General features: G+C 40.2%; 1 protein-coding gene across 2 annotated transcripts in view; it reads right to left on the reverse strand.

Moving 5' to 3' along the window:
• CERKL (ceramide kinase like) overlaps nt 1-19,362 on the reverse strand; it is a 108,871-nt gene that overhangs the window by 45,669 nt on the left and 43,840 nt on the right. For both annotated transcript variants that reach the window (XM_034786317.1, XM_034786316.1), the window contains exon 2: nt 11,142-11,381. In XM_034786317.1, the coding sequence (XP_034642208.1) occupies nt 11,142-11,381 (240 nt within the window). The remainder of the gene's footprint in view (nt 1-11,141; nt 11,382-19,362) is intronic.

Consider the following 19,362-nt stretch of genomic DNA (forward strand, 5'->3'; position numbering starts at 1 on the left):
AGGAACCTAGACAAATTAGAGGACTGGGCCAAAAGAAATCTGATGAGGTTCAAGAAGGACAAGTGCAGAGTCCTGCACTTAGGACGGAAGAATCCCATGCACTGCTACAGACTTGGGACTGAGTGGCTAAGCAGCAGTTCTGCAGAAAAGGACCTAGGGGTTACAGTGGACAAGAAGCTGGATATGAGTCAACAATGTGCCCTTGTTGCCAAGAAGGCTAACGGCATTTGGGGCTGTATAAGTAGGAGCATTGCCAGCAGATCGAGGGACATGATCATTCCCCTCTACTCAGCATTGGTGAGGCCTCATCTGGAGTACTGTGTCCAGTTTTGGGCCCCACACTACAAGAAGGATGTGGACAAATTGGAAAGAGTCTAGCGGAGGGCAACAAAAATTATTAGGGGGCTGGAGCACATGACTTATGAGGAGAGGCTGAGGGAACTGGGATTGTTTAGTCTGCAGAAGAGAAGAATGAGGGGGGGATTTGATAGCTGCTTTCAAATACCTGAAAGGGGGCTCCAAAGAGGATAGATCTAGACTGTTCTCAGTGGTAGCAGATGACAGAACAAGGAATAACGGTCTCAAGTTGCAGTGGGGGAGGTTTAGATTGGATATTAGGAAAAACTTTTTCCACTAGGAGGGCGGTGAAGCACTGGAATGGGTTACCTAGGGAGGTGATGAAATCTCCTTCCTTAGAGGTTTTTAAGGTCAGGCTTGACGAAGCCCTGCCTGGGATGATTTAGTTGAGGACTGGTCCTGCTTTGAGCAGGGAGTTGGACTAGATGACCTCCTGAGGTCCCTTCCAATGCTGATATTCTATGATTCTAGGACAGTGGAAACAGAAAAGCCAACCAGAGAAACTTATCAATGGGTACACCAAAGATGATGCCTCCTCCATTTCTGAAGGTAAGTATGTTGTATGGACTCCTTTCAGCTGTTTTACAACACCTGTTGCACTTCTGTTGAACAGGAAATCTCTACCCCTGAAAATAATCAAGGAGCCATGCCCTGGAGCTGCAGAACTTCCAGATTGGAGTGAAGTATTTGACCAGCAATCTGAAATAACAGAAAGCAATTGATTGGAAGTCACAGCGTTGGGCGAGAAGCAAGTCAAATGAGGTAAAGATACCAAATCAAATGTGTGTCAGCCATCTTGGTACAATCAAAAGGACCCCGTCTTTGGCCTGCTTGATCTTGTTGAGAGTGTGGTGGTGGATAAGAATAAAGAAGTCCCTTGTCCATGAAATCAGCAAGACATTTCCTAGTGATTGAGGATTGAGTCCCCCTTTTGAGCAAAATTTCTTGCACTATATGTTGACTGCAGGGGCAAAAAAAGTCCACATCCAGAAACCATCAGTTTAGAAATATGCTGTTGAAGAGTAGTGAATCCAACTCCCATTTGCAACTCTGGGAGAAGTGTCTGCTGAGGTTGCCAGCTGTGGTGTTCTCTATACCCAGGAGATAAGAAGCTCACTTACTTAGACTTACATCAACCACGGTAGATGGAGGTCAAGTTCTTCTGTCCTCAATTCTATTAGAATGGATAAGAGTATTATGACTTGCAGAATAAAAAGGAGAACACTGTTTGTTCAACCTCAGTGGTGGAAATCAATGAATAAGGAGATCTCAATGAAAATGAGGAGTCAGTGATCCAGAAGATCTTGATGTGGACAGCTCTCAAGTATCAGTAAATAATGGGGAGTCTGGATCATTCAACATAAGGAAGTCCTTTTAGTATCTAAACTCCTGCAATACTGGTTGTATACAGGAGTTAAATGAGATCTTGTGGAGACCAGCTTCAGTACTAAGAGAGGTACTTGTTTTGATTGTGCTTTGTGCTATGGATGCCAAAGGCTTGGTATGAGCACGTCTAGGGTCAGATTCTGGCTGTAACCAGGTAGAGGTATGGGATGATGGTATAGGTACCAGGGATACAGAAAGGTCCAATGGCACAGAGCTCTTTGATGTAGTACTTCTACTATGGCTACACAAAGTTGAAAAGGTCTTTGATACGAAGTGCTGCTTGATAGCAGTATGGCTCTTAGAGGATGCTTTAGAAGTCCTCCTAGTACCAATGCTATGCAGACCCTGCATAAAACTCCCACTGGGACCGGAGGTCTCCAGAACATTCTTCTCAGACAGTAGCTGGGACTTGTTAGAAGGAAACCTAGTATTCCTACTTTTCTTGTCAATACCCACAAAAATAGAATGTGAAGCTCTCTGCACTGCAGACACCAATGCAGGTACTGCATCCCCTGAGGTTTTCAGTGACTGAAAACTTGACAGGGCACTAAGTGTGCTCGGAGCCCTGTGGACAGAGGGTTCTCTGATAATGGCTCCCAAACCCCCAAGATCTGCTTTTGAAGGAGGAGCAGATCATACACTTACTTACATAATCCCAACTATGCACATAAAATGATGGGGTCTACATTTACCCCTGTTACCACTCAAGAAAGATCTTGGAGTCACTGTGGATAGTTCTCTGAAAACATCCTTTCAATGTGCAGCGGCAGTGAAAAAAGTGAACAGAATGTTGGGAATCATTAAGAAGGGGATAGATATTAAGACAGAAAATATCATATTGCCTCTGTATAATTCCATGATACACCCACATCTTGAATACTGAGTGCAGATGTGGTTGCCCCATCTCAAAAAAAATATATTGGAATTGGAAAAGGTTCAGAAAAAGGGGAACAAAAATTATTAGGGGTATGGAACAGCTGCCATATGAGGCAAGATTAATAAGATTGGGACTTTTCAGCTTGGAAAAGAGATGACTAAGGGGGGATATGATAGAGATCTGTAAAATCATGACTTGTGTGGAGAAAGTAAATAAGGAAGTGTTATTTACTCCTTCTCATAACACAAAAACTAGGGGTCAGCAAATGAAATTAATAGGCAGCAGATTTAAAACAAACAAAAGGAAGTATTTTTTCACACAACGCACAGTCAACCTGTGGAACTCCTTGCCCGTGGATGTTGTGAAGGCCAAGACTATAACAAAGCTCAAAAAAGAACTAGATACATTTACGGAGGATAGGTCCATCAATGGCTGTTAGCCAGGACAGGCAGGGATGGTGTCCCTAGTCTTTGTTTGCCAGAAAAGCTGGGAATGGGAAACAGGGGATGGATCACTTGATGATTACCTGTTCTGTTTATTCCCACTGGGGCATCTGGTATGGGCCACTGTCGGAAGACAGGATACTGGGCTTGATGGACCTTTGGTCTGACCCAGTATGGCCATTCTTATGTACTCATAATATGGGTGTCTCCCAAATAGCAGAGGAACTAAGAACATCCATCACTGACCAGGATAGCTTCCCAGCAGAAAGGACATAGCTTAAATCCTAGGGATCCTGGCATACCCCAGACCAAACTTCCAGAATAACCCCTCAAACTGGGGGGGGAGATGGGGAACTACAACAACCCCAACAAACAAACTAACTAACTATACTAAGAACTAAGTCTAAGTAAAGCAGGCACACTCAATGCTCCATCTCAGACCAAAAACATGGAGAAAGAACTGAGGGAGGTTCACTTGCACAGCCATGTATATCCTCACTATGGGGCACCAGGAGGTGAGGAGTGCATGTATGGGCTGAATGGACACTGCTACCAACTATCTCTAATTAAAGGCACAAAGGCGGATGTGCACCTGAAGTGGAGCATCCTTAGAGACACTACTCGAAGAAGAACCATCAGGTATGGCTCATCCTGGTTATTTATATCATGTATATCTTTACATCCTGCAAGAACAATCCTTGGTTTTATGGTATTATCTAAGAGAGCATCAGACAAAACAAATGTGTTGGAAAAAACTTCTGAACAATTCAATTATAAATTTGCATGAGTCATCCAGATATATTTCCACAGAATTCACAAGGGAACCTGATGCTGGGCTCCTTTCCTCTTCCAATATCATGGATCCTCAAAGAATAACTAGCACTCTTGCAGTAGATGAATCCTCAAGAGATCACTTGAAGGCATGAGTCTCCTACAGAAACATGCATCTTCACAGAGAGGATACTAATGGCCTGCTCCCTTCTTCTAGTTATATGTCCTTCCTTCCTGAATATCTGTACTTCGAACAGAATACTTAAAAAGCTCCTGATAAAATCCACTCAAAAGATGAACCATATTTCACCCTCCAGAAGACAGTCTGTGTCATTTTGGGTTCAGCTGCTGAAACTGACATTTATAGCATTTGCTATAACCAAGGTATATGCTTTTATGATGTTTCAATATTGAGTAATATATGTACTCATTAGTAATCATTAACATTATTTTTTATTTTATATTAACTGCTTCGTCAGACTATGAGAAAGCAAAACAAGGAAAGCAATGTAAAAATATATTGCCGAAACATAACAATAATGTCATTATCATAGTGATATAAATAAGCAGTTCAGCTGAAAACACAAAGGTTCTCAGGCTGTAACACTTCATAGTTGCTACTATAAGACTGATAACTCAAGTAGTTTACTGTAGAATTACAGTGGCCTCTGATACTATCTTAGTATTTTACAAGTAGATGGACTATTAAGAAGTAATAAGACTTAAAAATGTAAAATATAACAATATAATTAATTAGAACAAAAGTGGGACAAATATTCATTTTCATGAATTATTACTTTGTCTAAAGTATATAGAGAGAAATCATGCATGCCTGTAGCAGAGGCATAATTCCTATTTTTCCAATATTTTTACCTGTGGTGAAGTGAGCTGGCCTCAACCAACTTGGGGGAAAATAACTGTTTTAACTTTATACCATATCACCATTTTAATTGTAAGTAGTCTAATTTGTCTGTAAAATATATATTTAAAATTACATGAACAAATAAATCTTACTATGAACAAACCGGGGAGAGAAGAGTTAGGGGTTGTGAAGGTTTGTATAGAATATGTGAAAAGGTGGAGAACTTTAAGTTGTTGGAGAACTGTAGGGATAAGACATACACAAAGAATGGAGTTATAATTTCATTGCCTGCCTAGGATCAGGAGAAAGGGGGGTGGGGGGAAGGGCGGCAAGAGAGATAGCAGAATATTGCTACCCCACTTAAACTTTTAAATAGAAAACTTAAAACTTTATTTTTTTTAAGATGCCTGTGCCCAAAAAGGACTATGCAAAGTATTAAAATAATCTGGGCATTCAAATGAGGATCGGTATATGGCACATTTTAAAATCTTTTTAAAAAGGTAAATTTTAGGAGACTTTCATCTGAAAGTTTCATAATTGTACCACAAATTCATTACTGCAATTTTTTTCCCTATAAAGAATCTAAATTGCAATTCTAAAAATTTACAAATTGGTCTATCATTTAAATCTGGATCATTCTTTTCTTTAAAAAGTGAATTATTATTGATAAGTAGATTAGAGATATTACATGGATCCTAAAGTAATTCTTTGCAACACTATCCATTCACAGGAGAGAACTGTTAATATAAGGAATAAACCATAATAATGTTATGTTCTGCTTTTTCATTTTTTTTACAACGTAGCTGGTTTAGAAAAACCAAAAAGAGTTAACAAACAAAATTTTATTTATAAAAAAAGCAAGCATCATTGACTTAAATTATTGACCAGTCACATGCAATTGATTGTTTAATATTTCAGCATGAAGAAATAGCCCATACTGATTATATGATTTTGTGTGTACTAAATGGTTGCCAATAAACATGACTATTGTCATGACCATTTTCCAAACACTAGTTCAGGGGAACAGTGAAAAAAAAAGTTTACCATCACATAGCAAGTGTTAAAATGCAGCAAATGGGCCTGGACTTCTGAATTATGTATTTGCCAAGAAATAATTTCACCTTTAATGAAAAACTTTGTACAAAAACAAATTATGAATTGAAATCTTCAGAAAATCTCTTGAATTTAATAAATAATGATTGGTAACTCTTATTGCCAACATATACAATAAATAAGATTTACTACTAATTTGCAGCTGACTTCAGCCCTCTGGTATCCTCACAAACTGATATTCTGTTATATTGTTTACCATAGCTCCTCCATCTGAAGTGGACCAGCAATCTAAAACAGAATGGCCAACTGTTCCTCTGGTACTAACACATGTGCTAATATGCACTAGTTTAAACTTGATCTATCAGTGAATCAATGAACCATGAAGGGTGGGGGGTTAATCAGGGTGTTTGGAAAACAAAGGCTCATAGGGCAGCAGAGACGCTACTCTCAGACACACATCTGTGCTGTTTTCAGTACTTAGCTTTATGGCAGTAGGTTTATGTTACAAAAGTTAAGAGCTTGGAATCATGTCACTGTCATGTACATTTATAACTATTTTACACAATAAGCAACATCAAGTATGTTACGCATAAGAAAAACTAATAATGTGAAAAAGATTTGTTAGTGTAACTATGGATACGCACCACTGTTAATGTTACACTAACCAAAGTTAATGTTTAACATTAATAGTATAATTAAAACTTCGTGCATGAAGCTGCAGACATTCACATTAAATTTTAGTGTGCAAAGCAATACATAAAATATAATACATTCTTATATTAACTGTTACTATATCATTTAATTTCAAGCTAAATTTTAAGATTACTACCCATTGAAGAAAATAAATAAAATACATTTAAACTCTCAGGGCCAAAAAGTTAAAGGCTTTCTAATATACTTTTATTGAATGTCTAAAAATGTCTATTTTGAGTTATATGAAATCTATATTATTGCAGATAAAAATATTGCTCAGTATTGTTACATCTCTTTTCTGGATCTTTTGGTTGTTTCCTACTAACAAACATAAACTAATTTGTGCTAAAGACCACATTCTCTTAAATAAACACATTGTTGAAAGAAAGCCTTATTTCTTTGTATGTACCCATATGAATAAAAGCAAAAGTCATCCTTCTAAAAATGTTGAGTCTAATTCAGAAAACATAAAATAAGGTATGTACTTATTCTTCATTTGAGGCACTACAGAATACATGAAAATACAATATAAAACAGAGGTCTAAATAACTACACATAGGTGTTCAGCTATGATGAGGCTGAGCATTGTAACATGGACAGGATAGAGTTGGAACTGAAGTTCTCAGAAAGCTGCACTCTCTACAGACTAGATACTCTTGGAACATATGTGATTACACACAAATTGGAAGCTATAGAGCAGAGTTTCTCAATCTTTTTGATACCAGGGACTGGCTTGCTGCCTTCCTAAACTGTGTCAGGGAGAGCTTGAGGATCGGCGCTAGGCCATGGACCGATTGTTGAGAAACACTGCTATAGAGAATACTACTCAGAAAGAGGATGAAGGGGGCTGGTGAGGGGGAGAATACCACATACCAGGAACATTAATGTAGAAAACAACCCACAAAAAGGCAAAATGAAAATGTTTATTTTGCACTTCAGCAAAGGTTTTCAAGAGGTTGTCATCAGAACTGCCTTCAAAATATAATTCTTGTCAATTCACCCATACTAAACTTTTTGTAGTTTGTATAAACAAAAACAACAAAATCTTGACTTTTTCCATATAGGGTACAGAAAACAGTAATTATATTTATGTTAGATTATTAGGAACGCATCCTTCATTAATATTTAGCCACTGTGCCCAATAAAAATACATGTTTACCGTTAGCTGCTCACATGTACACATGCAGTTACTTTGGTAACCCACCTGCTTTTCCTTTGCTCCAGCCTAGGTGTAATAAAACATCACCCATGTAAATAATGCAATTCACCTGAAACCTCATCTAAGTTCTAGATGCAATGCAATGAGAGAGGCACATATAATCGGGAATAATTTTTTTTAAAAAGCACAAAACTTTACTTTGCAGATTTTTCTGTCACTGTAAAAAATAAAAACAAAACTTGAGAGATTTCCAATGAGTTGCTTTTGTAAAGATGCCATTCATAATGTTGCTTTGAAAACAATCTGTGGGACAAAGCCATGAACATTCATGGCCGATCAGGGTAAAGTTTTCCATGACTTAAGAGCCTGAACTTTATTGAAAGTGAATGGGACTTAGGAAATTCTGAAAATTTTACCCCTAAACAATAAAAAAAAATGGTCTCTGTTGATTTTCTAGATATAATTATGGGGAGAGGTGGTCTTATTTCTTTGATTTGTCTTCAAAAGTGAATTTGTATTGCAGAACTGAAACAAGAAAATTTGTGGTGTGGGTATTTTTGTTTTGTTTTATTTGTTTTTAAAGTGACATATAAACTACACAGACTTTCTTTGGTACTCTGAGGCTGTAGATTCCCCATACCCACAGAGGGTTGGAGAAATAATGTGTATTCTCCCCTGACACCTAAACATTACACAGTTGCAGGTCTGCGGAGGGAATGGGACTGACAAAAGAGCTAGAAATAGCCACATTGCACATAATACTTTTCTAAGGTCCAGGGGGGTTCCAACTGAAAAGCCACAAAGGGGTTACTTCTGGCTGAACCCAAAGCAACCTGAGTAGGCGATAGTGCAGCTGCCATTGGGGAACATATGGCATCACAGCTCCTGATGAATGCAGGGAACTCACAGAGGAAAGCACAGGCACTTGCGGCTTCTATGAAAGTAGCCTGCGCTTACGATTTATTCTGAGATCTGCAGGAATCTTTTCACTTTTGCATATTTAGATGTTTAAGGGTAAAGCCCCCGCCGGACCTTTAAGGAAGAGGGAAGATGAGAAACACCTCAAATATTCCTATTCAGAAAATTTAGAGGCGAATGCAAGCAGAAATAGTAATATATACATTATTTTGCTTTCACTGGTATCCGCTTTTGATAACAGCTGGGTGGGAAACAGTTTTCCTGTCCTGCAAAGACTGAGATTTTAGAATTTTTTTCCAGTTCTGCATCAGGAACAAATTGAGAGGTTTCAATTTTCCAAAGAGAAACCACCCAAAGTAGCCAATAGCCTAGTGGTTAGGGCATTCATCTGGGATGTGGCAGTCCCCAAATTCTAATTTCTGCTCCTCTTGATTCAGAGCAAGGACTGGAAGCTGGACCTCCCACATCCCAGGTGAATGTTGTAACCACCAGGCTTACTGGGGTGGGTCTCTCTCCATCCCTCCTGTTGCAGCTGTCCTGCTGTGTATAAATTAAATATTCATTTGACCAGAAAGGGAGATAGACTTTTTAGCCTAGTAGTTTAGGCAGGGACTTGAACCTGTCTCCCCCATGTGTCAGGTGAGTGTCCTAACCACTAGATCACTTTGCTATTGGCTATTCTGGGGGGACAGGTCTCTCTCTCCTTCTCCCTCTCTACCCAACACACCTTTCAGATTAAAGTTTAACCTGCAAAAAGTTTGGTTTTGACAAACTGGCATTTTCTGATGAAAAACTTTTGTCAAAAACTTCCTCGACATCTCTATATTTGACAGAGTGAGGGAGATCTATCACCTGTCTTTAACATAACAGAAACAGGAGAAGGCCATAAACTACCATTTATTAAAAGAATGGTCACATTAAAATATGGAAAACTTTGGATTCAGTATTCCTCCGAGTCCTACTTCTTGTTCAGCCAATTGGTCAGACAAACAAGTTATTTTACCCTTATGGGAGATAATGCTGCACACTTCTGTTTTCACTTTCAGGTGACATTGTAAATAAGGTGTTCGCACGGCACTTTTGTAGCCGGCATTGCAAGGTATTTACTTGCCAGATATGCTAAACATTTGTATGCCACTTCATGCTTCAGCCACCATTCCAGAGGACATACATCCATGATGATGATGCACATTAAAAAAATAATGTGTTAATTAAATTTGTGACTGAACACCTTGTGGGAGAATCGTAGGTCTCCTGCTCTGTTTTACTCACATTCGACCATATATTTCATGTTATAACAGTCCCAGATGATTGACCCAGCACATGTTGTTTGTTTTAAGAACACTTTCACAACACTTGCAGATACGACAAAAAACAAAGACAGTACCAACATGAGATTTCTAAAGATAGCTACAGTACTTAACCCACGGTTTAAGAATCTGAAATGCCTTCCAAAATCTGAGAGGGATGAGGTGTGGAGCATTCTTTCAGAAGTCTTAAAAAGCAAAACGCCAATGTGGAAACTACAGCACCTGAACCATCAAAAGAGAAAATCAACCTTTTGCTGGTGGCATCTGACTCAGATAATGAAAACAAACATGTGTCAGTCTGCATTGCTTTGGATCGTTATCAAGCAGAAACCATCAGCAGCATGGACGTATGTTGATGCATCAGCATGTTGAAGCATGAAGGGACATATGAATCTTTAGTGCATCTGGCACGTAAATATCTTGCAATGCTGTCTACAACAGTGCCATGCAAAACCTGTTCTCATTTTCAGGTGACACTGTAAACTATAAGCGGGCAGCATGGTCTCCCGCAAATGTAAACAAAATTGTTTGCCTGAGCGATTGGCTGAACAAGAAGTAGGACTGACTGGACTTGTAGGCTCTAAAGTTTTATATTATTTTATTTTATTTTTGAATGCAGTTATTTTTTGTATATAATTCTATATTTGTAAGTTCAACTTTCATGATAAAGAGATAGCACTACAGTACTTGTATTAGGTGAATTGAAAAATACCATTTATTTTGTTTTTACAGAGCAAATATTTGTAATCAAAAATAAACATAAAGTGAGCACTGTACACTTTGTATTCTGTGTTGTAATTGAAATCAATTTGAAAATGTAGAAAACATCCAAAATTATTAAATAAATGGTATTTTATTATTGTTAAACAGCATGATCATTGATTAATTGCAATTAATTCTTTTTAACCACTTGACAGCCCTATTCTTTCTTAATTCAACAAATTGTTCTCATACTTTACCATAAACGACTGTAGAAATATTATGAACAGTACAGCACATTTCCACAGTTAATCTGTTTACTTTGTAAATGTAGATATTTTACTATTATTCTTCCTCTTTTTAAATTTTACATTAAATTGCAATAAGCAAGTTTATAAATTTCCTTAATGAGCAAAAAGGTTTCAACAACTGTAATCTTTGTGTCCTTTATACTGAAATATTTACCTTTTACTTTCCAAACAATAAGCTGTTCTAAGACTACAGTAACCCACATTCAACATTACATATAGAATACATTACATATTACAGAACTAGTCTCATAATAAAACTATTATGAAGTTAGAAATGAGTTATCTTTGAAAAAAGTGCTTACCATTCAAAATTTCCTTCAAACATCTAAACCAGGAATGACAGTGGTCTTCACTTAAATTATTAAAATTGATGGCAGTGTCCTTTAATTTATTTTCTTTTTTCAGGCATACAAAAACTGTGATACCTAACAATACACCACCTTTCTTCTGTCCTACAAAACGACGACGTTTCAATTTTATGGAAAATATATCTTTCATTTCAACAAACTCCTCTTTACATGGTAAGTTCATATTGGAATCACCTGTTAAAAGAACAAAAGCTATATTAACAGTGTGTATTAACCCACATCTCGCATGGATAGAAACCTTATATATTATATATGCAACGTTTTATATTTCAATTGTTTGGTCTACATCTTCAAATTTTGATTTATGCATCAGTTACACACATCACTGGTTGTGTTCTTTGTATTCTAGTATTCAAGTTTAATATCCTGCTGTAAGAAATTAGCATTGTTTTATAGGTCTTGAACCTCCTTTTTTACATTTAGAAATTAGAGAAAGTTGTATTTATATCCCTCCATTCTGTAAATCTCTCCATCCCTAAATTCAGTCTCATAAAACAAGCTCTCTGTATCCATTAAATCACTGCATGGTCTTAGTAGCAGCTATCAGTATGCCAACTTTATTTTCTCATTTGGTATAACTGCATGCTCTTCAGAAATGAGAAAGGTACTAGGTGAGAATACTAGAAAATATTAGATCAGAGAAAGCAAACATCCCCCACCCTCACACACAGAAACATACAAAATAAACCAAACCAGAACTGGGTCACTGGTATTATTAACTTCTATTTAAATTTTCAGTTAAGTTTGACTTGGAACAAAACATCCTGAGATTCTAGTAGCAACTTAAACCCTCAGACCCTGGAGACTGGCAATGGATTGGGAGCACTATATCAAGGCTACAGAAATGTTTCTAATGTATCTTTGGATGCCAGACAGTCTCTGGGATGCATGCTTATGAAAGTTGACCTTGAGGATGCCACCTTGAAATAACTCTTTGAAAAGTACCATTTAAAGCTTATGCAGGCCTATCCCCTCCTACTTTCATATCAGAAAGTAGAGAGAGTAGATTCCCCAAAGCCAAACTGAGTTTGGGTAGGGATGACATGCGAGAGATTATCCTAGACCAGGGGTGAGCAAACTTTTTGGCCTGCAGGCCACATCAGATTTCCAAAATTGTATGGAAGGCTGGTTAGGGGAGGCTGTGCCTCCCCAAACAGCCAGGTGTGGCCCAGCCCCCGCCCGCTATCCGCCCCCGCTTCCCACTGCTTCTTGCCCCCCAAACTCCTGCCCCATCCAACCCGCCCTGTTCCCTGACTGCCCCCCCGCTGCCCCATCCAGCCCCTCCTCTCCTTCCTGATTCCCCCCCCCAGGACCCCTGCCCCCATTCAACCCCCCCGTTCCCTGTCCTCTGACCACCCCAACCCCTATCCACACCCCCATCCGGAACTCCCCTGCCCTCTATCCAACCCCCACTGCTCCCTGCCCCCTAATCGTGCTGCCTGGAGCACTGGTGTCTGGCGGCGCTACAGCCGCACTGCCCAGAGTGCCAGGATAGGCATCCGTGCCGCCCGGCTGGAGCCAGCCACACCACCACGCAGCACAGAGCACCGGCTCAGGCAAGAGCTCGCAGCCCCACCGCCCAGAGCATTGTGCCAGCAGCGCAGTGAACTGAGGCTGTGGGGCCGGGGGCTAGACTCCCAGGCCAGGAGCTCAGGTGCCGGGCAGATGAGTCTGGCAGGCCTGATGTGGCCCGCGAGTCGTAGTTAGCCCACCTCTGTCCTAAACCCTGGGGGAGGTGTTTCTGTATCCTCTGTTTAGTCACAACTCCAATGTTCCCCCCCTTCCTGGGGCAGGAGGGGGAAGGGAAAGCCCTTACTTCAGAAAGCTTTTTAAATCTCAAAGAAAGACTTTGTGCCTTCCTCTTTAGAAAACATCATGAAAGATTTTGTTGAATTGCCACTAGCAATTTCTTGAAGCGAAGGGGGAGAAATTGCAAAAGGATTTTTTTTTTTCCCCTGGAGGAGGTTGCAAATCTTGCTTTCCTAGGATTGCAGAAGAAGAAACCTTTATTTTTTTTTTTAATATAACCTTTAAGGTTTGAGCAAGGACTTCAGAAGAGATACCCCACTTTGAAAAAGAAAGTAACTTGTCTCAATTGTTCTCACAGTTTAATGGACCAGGAATGGCACCAGAAAGTTCATCAATTCACTGAATTGCAAACCTTATTTTTAGCAGATAATCTAAAAACAATTTGGGAAGAATTTACGTTATGAGGAAACATTTGTCTCGGATTCTCTGACTCTACTTGGCTCTGGATCACCTAATAGAATGGTGAACATTAGCAACACATTACCCGGGGTGCTCCAGCCACGGAGTTCAGGCGCTCTAAGTGTGGACACCTCAGGAGTTAGGGTGTCCGGGGCTGATTTAATGCACTCTAACTTGCAAGTGTAGACAAGCCCTTAGAGTTACTCCTCAGTTAATGCCAGAAGGGACCATTATGTCATCTAATCTGACTGCCTGCATATCACAGGCCATTAATTTTCACATAGTTATCCTATTGAGACCAATAGCTTATGTCTGACCAATGCATAACTTGTTTGGCTAAAGCATATTTTCCAGTCTTCATTTGAAGACATCAATAGATGGAGAATCCACTCCTTCCCTTGGCCGGAACTTTTACACTGTAATCACATCTCTTCTCAATCTTCTTTTCAATACGCTAAACAGATAAAACTCTTCAAGTCTCACTGCAAGACATTTTCTTCAGCCTTCGAATAATTTTTGTAGCTCTTTTCTGTACCTCTCCAATTTATCAACATCCTTTTTAAAATATGAACACCAGAACGGTAAGTAATATTCCAACACTGATCTCACCAAGACTGTATACAGAGAAGTCACCTCCCTACTTCTACTAACCTGTTTATATATCTAAGGATCACATTAGCCCTTTTGCTACAACATCGCACTGAGAGCTCACGTTCAGTTGTTTGTCCACTCTCCTAGAGTACATCTTTTAGAAAAAACATCTCATATAAATTTTAAAATGGTCAGTGACAGAAAATCCAGCATGACCCTTGCTAAATTGTTCTATTGGTTAATTACACTCTCTCAAAAATGTACACCTTATTTCCAGTCTGGAATTTGTCTAGAGGAGGTATGCAAGTTAAGGCAGGTCACCAGAAGGTGATAAGGATGCTTTTCATGAATGGAAGATCACAGCCAAGCCTGGCTGTAATATGTTGGAAGGATTTTGGGTGAACTTTGCCCTATAAGACTTGACAGTAACTAGTTAAGAAAGTCTAGGTTGTAGAATGCGTATGTTTTTATTTTATATGTAACCATTTGTTTCCAATACTTCTACTTGCTATCATTTGAATCTTTCCTCTTTGTTAAATAAAGATTTGCTTTTTTTCCCATTATAAACATTGTGATGGGTCTTCCCAGGGTGCAACCTGGAACTAGGGTACCACTGAGTCCTCTGGCTTATCAACCTTGGCTCCCTCTTACACTATGCTGTTGTGACAAGTTGCAAACCTCTGGTAGGTACTACACTCATACAGACATCCACAGGCAGGGACACACCCAGCTGAGTTACATGAATGCTTCTCCCAGCCACTCGTGCACTAACAATAGCAAGGCTCCAGCCAATTCCCCCCAGCTTTGCACTCCAGTGCTATGCCATCCTGTCCTGGTCAGAAGCTTGAGCAGTATATGTTTATAACTCAGTCTGCCCTTCCCTCAATGTGGAGAGGACATGCACCAGTTTTTGTTCCTGAGCAGATTTCCCAAGCACTCCAACCAAAACACGCTGTTTTAGGTAAAACAAACAAGTTTATTAACTACAAAAAGAGAGACTTTAAGTGATTATAAGTGGTAGGCATAAAGGATAGAGATGGTTACTAAAAGAAAAAAATAAGTGAACAATCTAAGTTCTATAAACTAAACAGGATTTGAATCAAGCAGTGTCTCACCCGGATAGATAGCACAGGCAGCTAACAGATCTTCAATACAAAGGCTGGAATTCTCCTCCAGCCTGGGAGGACCTTCCCCCTTCCAGATGTGTTTCCAGCTGTTGAGTTCTGAGGGGAGTGAGGCCAAAACATGCAGCCACTGTTCTCTCTTTTACATCCTTAGTCTCTGTGCCTAGAAGACACTTGTCTCGACATGCCCTGACGGGCTTCCCTGAGTCCCTCAGTTGAGCAGTCCCCTGGTCTTGTGCAATGGAGTCATAGGATCAAGCAGTCCCCCTTGTACGGTGCTTGCACAACTGTCCTGGAATTGTAAATCCCAGGATTACAACTCCCCTGCTTGTTAATGGCTGTTAAGTACATTCTGTCATACGCTCCTGTGAGTGTTTTGCTTTCTTTGTATGCTACTAGCAAACTTAAAACATATTTCAGTAACAACCATGCAGCAAAAATCTCAATTTGATACACACTAATGATATACACATTTGGACAGAATAATGGGTTTCAGCAGGTCATGGCTTTTTATATATCTTACATGGCATGCTTTGTATGAAACATATCATAATTATATGACAGTGGTGAATATGGGTTCCCAGGGTTGCTTAGGGGTAGAGTGCCACAAACATATCTAAGTGTTGTATGATAAACAGAGTGATGATGCGAGGTGTAACTGATAAGCTGGTGTGCACTGTTCCTTTGGGAACAGGGTGTTTGTGAATTATCTGAGTGTCCAGTGGACCAGCACTGGACACTTCGAAGATTTGGGGGTTGGAGCGTCCCTACTGCTAACCTGCAGAAGGACCAGAGCCTGAGTAGTCAGAGAGAGGAATGCTTGTGTTGTCCATGGCTGATAGAACTGGGGAGCTGACCCACAGAAGGCACAGAAAAGGCTTCTTCACTCTAATGACAGCTGGTAGCAACGTGCCTCACAACCCTGGGTAGTACTCGCGGGAAGCAGCACAGTGGCATAGTTGGCAGGCTCTCCACCCCATTTGCTGGTTAACTAAGGGTCATACTCTAGGTGATACAGACACAGATGCAAAAGTGAGAAGACTGGAAATAGTTATTTTCCATTTGTTTATTTTGGGTAAGGGAAATAAAAACAAAAGAAAAATACGGGATGAATAAACAGGAGACATATGCTAAAGATACCAGAAAGCAGCTGGAAAAACTGTGCACAGACCGTGGCTCAAATGCTACAGAGAAAAACGTAGAAGGAATGAGATCTCTACTCATGGAATTTGATAAGCAGCAAGGAGATCTGACTGATCCAGCCAAAGAGCCCGAGCCTGAGGGGGGTGTAGGTTTAGAAAACCAGCCTGACACAGCTTCCAGCAAGGCAGCCCTGAATCTCGACCTGACCAGGATAGAGGTCCAAAAGCTGGAAATAGCAGAGAAGACCAGAAAGCTGGAAATAGTGGAGAGTCACATAAAGAAAGGAAGAAAAGCAACAGCAAGAGAAGGCCAACCAGAGAACACTAGAGTTGGAAAATCAAAAGCATGAAGGTCAAGAGAAGGAACTAGAAGCAGAAAAGCAACAGCCTAAGAAAGGAATGTGGAAAGGGAGTATAAACTTAAAAGAATGGAAATGCAAGAGGAATATGTTCCTGAGTTCCCAGAGGTAAACTGTGAGGAGGAAGAGACAGCTGAGAGAAGAAAGGAGCCCTCTGCACCCTTGTCAGAAGAAAGTAGCCATGTGTCTCCAGAAGAAGGGAGTGAGGACTCACACACACAAACCCCAACACACCTTACATGACTATGCAGGAGTGTGGATGTGCAGGAGATTAAAGTTATCTCATAAATTTCCAAGCAATATACTAGTACCTCATTGTGCATGCTATACATAGAAAGGGCTCTGCTGAATTTTGAGGATATTGATAGGAGTAGTGGGCTGATCCCCTGCAAAACCACCAGATTTCAGAAGGGAGTTAAAAACATTCTGAGATCAAAATCCCCCCCACCTCCAAGTTCTGTATTCTGCTGGTATTGAATAGATGCACAAGAACCTTGCAAGACTTATGAATCTGATAGAGAGGTGACGCTAACAGAGAAAGGCAAGGGCAAGAGCTCTTACATCATAGAAGTTAGTGGGTGTCCTTGCCGCTGATTACCAGTATCCATGCAGAGCAGGTACCACTGCCTGTCCTTATGGTTGTCCTATCCTTCCCACTGTAAGACCACAGTTTTGGGTATTAAAAACTTTGTCAAACTTAAATTGTTAAGACTGAAATTTTCCACATTAAGTTCCTGCCTCACTCTGGTTTTTATTTGTTTGTTTTGCAGATTCCAGTTAAAACAGTTCATACATTTCTGAGACTGAGATTAGGGGAAAATATGTTGCTTTGTCCAGGTTAAAAAAAAAGAATTCATACAACTGTCTCACTGAGAAGCTCTAGTATCTCCACTCTTTGATACAGGGACTCGATATTTGCCAGGGAGTTTGCCTCTGTGTCAGAGCTGAGCCTCTTATTCAAAAACACGCAGATCTGGCCAAGTTTTAAGCCTTTGAGGGAAGGGGAAAAAAAAAAAAAAAACAGTTCAGAGGCTCAGTAGAGACTTGTTAAAAGTTTGGCTGCTAAATTAACTGAAGAGTCCATCTGCACTGATAACACTCTAGCTCAGGACTGCAATGACTGAGCAGAACTTTCCCTGAAATTGCTCCTACACACTGCAAAATTGAGAGTAACATTACTGGTTTTCCTATGCTCCCCATGCTGACACCACAGCAGGGTGAAGGACACCACCTGATCTGAATGCAGAATAGACAGTAGATGGAGTGGACAGGGAGCATGAATGAGTTGAATAGTTAGTGAGGCTACTTTCAATGATACCCTTGTCTCATTTGTTACAGAAGCTGGAAGAGGCGTAGTGAATGAGGCAGAGGACTGCAAGAAGAGAATTAATGATTTCATGCTTAAGAAAGCTGAATGCTGCCCTGGAGAACTGGATTCTATTCCTACCTGTGCTATACGGTTCCTACTTGATGCTAAATAAGTCACTAAACCAAACTCTTCCTCATTTTCTGGGTCCCCAACTTGAGATCCTGAGGTCTGATTTGCACAAATGCTGACCACTCAGAGCAGCAATTGAAGTCAATAGGAACTATGATCTGAACATATTACACAATGCCAAGCTCTCTGTAGTATAAAGTCCTAGCTGTCTCAAATCAGGCACCTAAAGTTAATGGATATTTTCTGTCACATCCTTAGGGAAGTGCCCCTTCCAAAATCCTTTCCTAGTCCCCCAAGTACACACCCCTTTCAAGTGATAGGACCTTGCCTCCCCTGCCCTTTGGGGTGGGACCTCACTATCCAAACATCTCCAGGTTACATCCCTCTGGTTGCCAACTGTGATACCTAGCAAGCTCAATAGGCTTGGCACCTGCAAATTTCTCTTTAGGAACCTGTGGATAGTAACACCTTGCAGTGACACAGAAGCAGCATCTTCCACAACAAAGTCTGATTTATTTGACAAAAAGGTACACAGTTCTCAGAAAAATGGATTTAAAGCAATAAGACGACCAATAAGCGTATTGTCTTACCTACACTTGACATTCCCCTCAATCACACAGGTAGAAATGGCTTAACTTTAGTGTCTCCTGTTTCCTTCAGGACCAAGGTACAGCCTGCTTGCTGCAGAACAACTCAGCCAGTCTGTGTCAGCCTGCAACAGACAACTTCCCCTTTCCTTTCTGCAGGATAGTATCTGTGGGTATGTCTACATGCAGCTGAGAGCAAGCCTCACAGCACAGGTAGATAGACTCAGGTAGCAGTGCTTCATTTAGAGCACTAAAAATAGCAGTGTGGACATTGTGGCTTGGACTGCAGCTTGTACTTTCAAGCCTAGGGGATCTGGGCTTGAGAGCCCAAGCTGCAATGTCCACACTGCTATGTTCAGTGCACTAGCTTGAGTGTCTACCCAGGCTGGGAGGCTCACTTCCAGCTGCAGTGTAGACGTACCCTATAAGGTTTTAGTATTCCTTTTGATCTCAGGTTCGATCTCAGAAAAGTAAACTTTGCCAGTCAGGAAGGACCAAGCAGAAACCAATTAATAGTTTCCCAAAATGTTCCCTTATGGAGCCTTGGTATTCTCATGACAGTATCTTATCTTTGCCATTATTTTGCCTTTTCTGCTTGGTTTCTTTAACATCTCCTTCTGATCCTACCCCAGAGCAAGTAATCCATGACACACAGAGGTATGAATAATATTTATAAAAAAAAATACAGATATTTCCCAGGTCATCA

The sequence above is a fragment of the Trachemys scripta genome, chromosome 11, assembly GCF_013100865.1.
Source record: "Trachemys scripta elegans isolate TJP31775 chromosome 11, CAS_Tse_1.0, whole genome shotgun sequence".
Classification (NCBI taxonomy): Eukaryota; Metazoa; Chordata; order Testudines; family Emydidae; genus Trachemys; species Trachemys scripta.